Source organism: Fragaria vesca, linkage group LG7 (genome assembly GCF_000184155.1).
Source record: "Fragaria vesca subsp. vesca linkage group LG7, FraVesHawaii_1.0, whole genome shotgun sequence".
NCBI lineage: Eukaryota > Viridiplantae > Streptophyta > Magnoliopsida > Rosales > Rosaceae > Fragaria > Fragaria vesca.
In genome coordinates, this window is record NC_020497.1 from 15,745,247 (window position 1) to 15,752,830 (window position 7,584).

Here is a 7,584-nt window from a genome sequence, read left to right on the forward strand (position 1 = left end):
GTTTATTACCCCCCAGTAAACTTATACTGGGGGTAGTAAGCTTGCAAAACAATATCTTCAAGGCCATAAGTACACATTAAAACGGAGAAAAATCAACTTAGATGCAAAAAAATAAAATTTACTACCCCCAGTAAAAGTTTACTGGGGGTAGTAAACTTGCAAAACAGTATTTTTAAAGCCATAATACATACTAAAACAGAGGAAGAACAATTAGATTCGAAAAACTAAAGTTTACTACCCCCAGTAAAAGTATTGGGGGTAGTAAACTTGCAAAACAGTATTCTCAAGGCTATAATACATACTAAAACAGAGGAAGAACAATTTAGATTCGATAAACTAAAGTTTACTACCCCCAATAAACTTTTATTAGGGGTAGTAAACTTGCAAACCAATATTTTCACCGCCACCACTCTGTTATCAGATACAAGCTCCAAAACCACCTTAGCCCTCACTTTTGATCCCTCACTGCAACTCTCCCCAAGAACCCTGTGAGAAACCCTTACTGCTGCGCTTGCGCTGACGTGGCACCGTTGCCCTAAGAACACTCCCTTCGTCGTCTCTGCTCCAGCCGTCTCTGCTCCAGCCGTCTCTGCTCTTGGCCCGGTTTAGTAACGCCACCGCGAGATTCTGGTCCGATACCTCCCAAGCGGTTTTTGACCTCCCGATGCTCAAATCCAGAAACAGCTTCTTCTCGCCGGCGTCGGAGATTGTGTCGATTCCGATCTTCGAGAGCAAATCGGTGGCTCTCTCGAAGCACGACGAAGCAAGGTCAAACGTCCGAAGCTCGTGCCATTTGACGCCGGTCTTGTACGTGGTAGAACGAGGTGGACTTGATGGCCAGGGAAGGAGATCTGATCTGGTGCGGCGTCGCAGGCGGAGGAGATGTGGTGCAGTGGAGGAAGGATTAGACGGCGTCGTAGGCGGAGGAGATCTGGTGTGGTTCGGTGGAGGCACCAAATCTCCGTCACCGGTGCGGTGCTTCGCCAGTGCTTCATGTCGTCGGTGCTTCACCGGAGAGATGAATCAAATTCACGTTTGAAAGAGGAAAGAGAGCGGGAGAGTTTTCTGAGAGAGAGAGAGTTAATGATCGGGAAAAAAGAGGAGAAAAAGAGTTAAATTAGGGTGAGGGTATTGACGTCTTTTTGTTAGAATTCATTGGAATTGGGTTGCTGAATATATTTTCATTGGAATGGGCTAAAAAGATCTTAAATTAGTAGTAAATGGTCATTTACTCATAATTTTATATGCAGGATAGAATACATTGTTTATTTTTCTATTTTATTAATTTTTTTTGTTATTTACGATTAAGTGCGGCTATTGAGACCTCCAAATTTGCTCAATATTCTCTCAATACCTCCATTTTACTTTTACATACAAGTATTTGCTCATTAGACCTTGTTTCAAATTTCTAAAATAATATTTTTATGTAATTCACATATATTTTAAGGCATGTTTACCAACCTGGAATGAAATTAATATATCACTCATTACACCTCTTACTCGCTCACTAGGTCTCCTATTTTTTTTATCTTTTTCATGCAAACCTCCATTTCTTGATTTTTTTTTATTTATTTATTTTTGGATCAAATTATAAGAAATAATTTTGAATGACATCAAATTCAGAGAATCATCAAAAGTACTTTTATCTTAAAAAAGAAAAGAAAAAAGAAACAAGGTATTGTGTCACAAAATAATTTTCTATCGATCATCGAAAGAATATTCTTACATCCATTTTTTTGTTCTTTTCTATTTTACATATATATACATATTCTTCGTTTATATTTTTTTTGTTCTCTACGTTTATATTTTTTTTTGAAAGTTCTCTCTACATTTATATGGTAAATTATTTTACTTATTTTTTTTTAAGTAATTGATAGATCGCTTTGTGTAAAAATACTTTTTCACCTTGCATATGCGTGCAACATGTATGACTGATAACATACATTTTTCTGTCACATGATCAATATTACTCATAATTTTAGTTCTTATTATATATATACACTATATATAAATGGTTTAATAAGGATGCACTAAAATTAGAAAATGAAAATTCATAATAAAATAATAAATGCAATCCACTATTATTGAATTGAAAAGTCTAGAAAAATCAATATAATATTTTATTTTATATAATCATTGTCCTTAATAGTCATTATGTAAGAGGATATATATATGTCATTTAATAATTCACAATTGCCGCACTCTTTACGATTATGTAGCTGGTGCATAAAAGTTGATATTCCTTTTTTAATGTATAAATGTTATTTTCGTACATTTCTTCAGAATTGGCTAATAAAGCGCTTCAGTTCAGGCAAGGATTCCTCCACCTAGAGGTCTAGTTAAAATCAGAATTCTTAAAAAGCTTGTTTCATATGTAAAGAGTGCAGCATCAGTAGCAACTGGAATGGGAAAAAACTGAGGCCATGTTAGTTGAAGTGAGAAGCACCATTAGTACTATATCTATGTAAATGTTTTAGGCCATTATACAAATGGTGGCAAGCTATTTATGGATTTTGTAGATTCTGCATTGGGGCATTTAGTTTCAAGCTTTAATGATTAGTGTGATGAGAATATACACACATCCCGCATGGTACTTTCAAACTTATATACATTCCTACTACTAAGTGCACGTTTGGTACTCGGGGTTACATTAGATCTCTTTATTTTTTAAGACTGTCCCGTACTTATGTGGGGTGTCTTAAGTTATACTAATATTAACCTATGTTTGGTGTTGCATGAGATTAGAGGATAGTTTGCTTGGTTTATGGTTTAGAATAAGTGCACGTTTAGTACTCAAGACTACATTAGACCTCTTTATTTTTTAAGACTGTCATGTACCTATGTGGGGTGTCTTAAGTTATACTAATATTAACCCATGTTTGGTTTTACATAGGATTAGAGGGTAGTTTGCTTGGTTTATAGTTTAGAATGATAATTGTATCTAAGGATGATTTATTCTAGTACCCACAATAACACCATCTAAAAAGGCCAAAATGAAAACAAGGTGTTACATAAACTCATTTAATTTAGTACTTAGTAACACCTAACACAATACTAACTAAACTGGACTCCTTATTTAGCAGTCTCATTTAGTCCCATGAAACAAACATCCATTAATGGCGCTATCTAAGGATGACCTATTCTAGTACCCACAATAACATCATCTAAGGAGACCAAAATGAAAACAAAGTGTTACGTAAGTTCATTTAATTTAGTACCCAGTAACACTAAACACTGTACTAACTAAACTTGACTCCTTATTTAACAGTCTCATTTAGTCCCATAAAATAAACATGCACTCAGTGAGCCAAAAGTGCTTGGCCTAATCTATCCAAAGAACTCACTCACATGTATTTCTTATTCTGCTTGGACTTTCATTTCGGAGACAAACATACATATAAAATTATGAACTATGTAACATCATCTCAAAAATAAAATGGAAGAATGAGGGTGAAATGACATTTGGAGTCTAGATTATCACATTGTTCAGTTTTAACGATCCAGTACCAAACTTACTAGGGAATGGGACAAACCCAAAGAGCCAGGCCATAAGTCAATAACCATAGCAGACAACAACTACAATGAAACCAAAGTTCTAAGAAAGTAAGTACAATCCATTAACTAAGGGATGATTGTGCTAAGAAATCAACTCAAAAGGAATCAAGAAACGAAAAACAGAATTGCCCAGCTGCTAAAGAAGAACATGGAAATCCCATTTCATTAACACTTCTGCTGCGCCCTTTGGTGAAGAGAGACGCCTCGATCCTCCTGATGAATCTATCAACATTAAAAACAACAGAAACTTCGAATCAACTCATCTAGTTAGGGTTGGTAAGATGATTTCAAATAGATCACCAACTGTAAATGGTGTGAAATATATCATGAACAATTAATAATAGAAGAAAATTGTATAACACAAACACTTACCAGTAAATAAAAGCTCCTAGCAGGCACGGACGTCCATTGATAAGCGGCTGTGTAAGCTGCGGGAACACTTCAAATTGCCTCATACCACTGCAAACCATATGAACATCATCTTCCATTACCGATAAAATCTCGAATGTATAGACAATAACATGGGTGACAAGCTGAAACGAGATGCTGATTATAAAGCAGAACTTCTTGTCCTCGATGACAGCAAATGTCCAGTTGTCTGGATTGGGATATCTCTTCAGTGGCTTCAGGGGTTCTTCACGGATAAGATACAGTTCCCCAAAGTCATGTGTTAGGATATAGATGCTCAACAACCATGGGTTATCTAAAGAATATCCCATAACTAGGAAGTCTCCACGATGGCCATATACGAGAGCCCTCCTGTCCCAAGGCAAGTGTGTAATCTGCGGCCCCAAATTCAGTGGCATCCACCTGTTATCGAACGCACGCATATCGTGCATGTAAATCCCGCCATCCCGCCTGGACACCAAGATCTTTGTGTCTGCGAATGCGCAGGAGAATTGACCTTGAGTAGCAAAATTAGGCCCTCCCAAGTCCTCCCACTCCCACTGGTCTTGAGGACTGGGTAGCTCCAACTGCTGGAAGAAAAACTGAGCTTGCGGGCTGGTCGCTATAGCAAGCAATGTGTTGACTCCCCTCTGCCTGATCAGGATGGGTAGAGGGTTGCGTTGATGCCCGAAAGGCAACACAATGCGTCTGGACAACAACGCCCGGTTTGTGTCCACGTCCAAGTCCATCTCAAAGACAAGGGTGTCGTCACTCCCTACAAAGACAATCTTCGACCCGAATGCGAAGCAACCGGGAGATGCAGGCGAGTTGTCACGGGCAGCAAACTCCTCCAACTTGGCGCAAGGTGCGGTCAACATAGCGTTGGCAGGTGTCCTCGGTACCGCTGAGGAACATCGCTCTCTCGAAGTTTGTCACTAAACCTAAAAACAAGCTCCCCCATGTCACATCCTCTCACTGAAAGACGCCGTAAACCGTTTGGCCTTGCCTCCTCAAAGCACAAGAACAGAGTCTTATCGATCCAGCTTCCTAGAAAATCCATACCTGGAACAACCCAAATTCGAAACAATCACATATTCAGTCAAAAACTCTCGTTGGACTCCATTCGGTAGTTTTCATAAACACAAACACGTGGTGAGCAATACCGAAACCACACTAAAAAAGCAACACACACTAAAACAGCAACACACATTTTCATTCAGTGAAGGCCACTGGTAACCAAATTAGTCAACTTATATGAGTGACAGTGACAAGTTTTAATAACTGTTTTTGGAAAAGCAATACACTTTAGAGGAAGTAACAATTGTCGGAAAAAAAAAAAACAAATACAAAGAAGAGAGGTTGCAAACTTGCAATCAGTCCATCACAAAAGATACTACTAAAACAAAAAGAAGAAATAGATCCAGAGTTAATACCCAACAAAGACCCAACAGACTGAGCCTACTTGCAGTTCATGATTTTACCTCAATTCCACACGAACAGCAACACACCAACGCAAACCCAAACTCAAAGCAACACACATAATTTCATTCAGTAATTTTCACAAACAAACACTAAACCACACTCAAACAGCAAACACACAAACTGAATAAGGAAACCGAGAAACCAAATCAGTTATAAGAAGGAATTGAAGATGGGAGACTACTTACGGTTGCGGTAATTTGACCCTTGTGGGCGTGCTTGACTACCTGGGTAAAGAAGAATCCCAAGTCTGGACTCTTGTGATCCGGCTGAAGCTCTCCCTTGTTTTCAAAGAGTGAACCTTCTGGGTGAAATCGTGGTGGTACCGAGGCGCAACGGCATTTCGCAATAAAGAAACGCGCTGGGGGGAAGTTTGGACAGAGCAGCAGCGAAAAAGTAAGAAGACAAGTAGGGATGAGAGAGAGAGGGAGGAAATTGAGGAATGAACCCTACTATGCGATGTGACTCTAGTAACTTGAATCTGTGATAAATCAATATAATTATTAAATGTATGCAGACTACATTAGGAGGATGTGTTGCTCTAGTGGTGGAAAGCAAAATTCTCATGCAGGAGGTTAGGGGTTCGAATTCCTTCTCTCTCAAACTTTGAGAGGAAATATCATCGCGAAAGTGGAACCAATGCGGAACCATGACCTCACGTAATGAAAGGAGTTGCTTCTTTGACATATTATTCAATTGTCCGGTATACCCCTCATCTAAATTAAAGTACAGACCGGGTATTTTTTTTTTTTTTTTTTCTATCGAAAAAGCACCGAAGGGTTTCACTGTTTCAGCATAGCCTCCGAACTAGGGGCCGGACATTTCAGGATTTTCAGCTCTTTTTTTTTTTGTCTTGCAAATTCATTAAATCTCAAATAAAACAACAAATGAAACCCAAAAAAGCCCCAACCCGAAAGCAAACCCTACGGAGACATGGACAGGCTTAGGGAAGGACAGTCCACCATGTTTGTAAGGAAAATTGTTCCGGGAGCCAAAACCGATCATGAAGTTTGGTGGTAAATAAAACGGTACAAGAAGTTTGGTTTGAGAGTGAAGAAATGAAGGCTTAATTAAACGTGATCATTATAATGAGGCATACATAGAACTATATGATATTCTGGCTACATAGACTTTACATAAAAGTAAAAGTAAATGTGCTTTTTAAGTTCCTTTGAAGGTCCAGGCCCATATAACCGATTCAACCATATACTGTTGTACTTGGTCGCAACACTTACCTCAAGTAACTTCCATGATGATAAGACAAATTTAATAATCCACTGTCATACTTTTTTTTTTTAAGGAGATCCACTGTCATAATTTGGTTACAGAGAACAAAGTACCATATGATCATACAATCAATTCATATAAATCCCACGTACCCCTATTCATCCCGCAATGTCTTGTCATTAAATCCTATCATAAGTGTTACATTCATGCACCCAGTATTACCTCTGTGTTGATCAATTCTGAAACAGAATGACCTCCACCAGCACCACCTCCCATGCCGATTGGTATGACATCCACAAAGTCTCCATCAAGCATTTCCCACTGCAGCAACAATTAAGAGAATTTGTTATTTTCATTTATCAATTTCGAAGCTATGGATCAAGTAGCTAGCTATTAAAACATACTTCATCGAATGTATGATTCCTGGCAAGGCGGAGACCATCGTAGAGAAAGACAAACTCATGGGTGAACACACCCTGGCTTAAGCAGAAATCGTCCATTATTCCCCCAACTGTAGTGCCTTGGCCTTCGGGTATATTATATGAAAGCTGATTCCCACCACCCTACAGACAAATACATCAAATTGCCACAGCTGATATCGACTTAATCACTTTCATCGATGTGAATAGCATGATAGGAATCAAGTAACAGAAAATGTAAAGGCAACACAGAAGACTGTAATTCTGTAAAAGAACTGGAAGCTACATATTGAAGACTATAGCATAATTGTTTTATGACAAACCCCTTGCATCCACACGTACAATACTAGGGAGACACCATATTCACAAGCAATGGCATCAGTTCTCACAGCCAACAACCAAATATATCAGAAAGAAAGGGGAAACAAATTGAAGGAAGCTGTAAGTGCCAATTCTCTAAGACCAGAACAACAGAAAAACTGAATTGTGGACAACATATCTCAAAGAAGCATAACTA

At 38.5% G+C, this 7,584-nt stretch overlaps 1 protein-coding gene across 2 annotated transcripts; it reads right to left on the reverse strand.

Moving 5' to 3' along the window:
• Positions 1–3,279: 3,279 nt before the first annotated feature.
• LOC101309674 lies at positions 3,280–5,837 on the reverse strand. Of its 2 annotated transcripts, none has more exons than XM_004307378.1 (2): positions 5,610–5,837; positions 3,280–5,004 (listed from the first exon to the last, which is right to left on the reverse strand). In XM_004307378.1, the coding sequence occupies exon 2, from the start codon at positions 4,818–4,820 to the stop codon at positions 3,924–3,926; it is 897 nt and encodes a 298-aa protein (XP_004307426.1). In that variant the 5' UTR covers positions 4,821–5,004; positions 5,610–5,837; the 3' UTR covers positions 3,280–3,923. The 2 variants fall into 2 exon arrangements, with proteins under 2 accessions (XP_004307426.1, XP_004307427.1); XM_004307379.1 differs by lacking the exon at positions 5,610–5,837 and having other exon boundaries at positions 3,280–3,777; positions 3,928–5,023.
• Between the last annotated feature and the right edge of the window lie 1,747 nt (positions 5,838–7,584).

Excerpts from the sequence above, each read along its gene's own strand:
- LOC101309674 (XM_004307378.1), bottom strand. The coding sequence starts at position 4,820 with ATGTTGACCGCACCTTGCGCCAAGTTGGAGGAGTTTGCTGCCCGTGAC.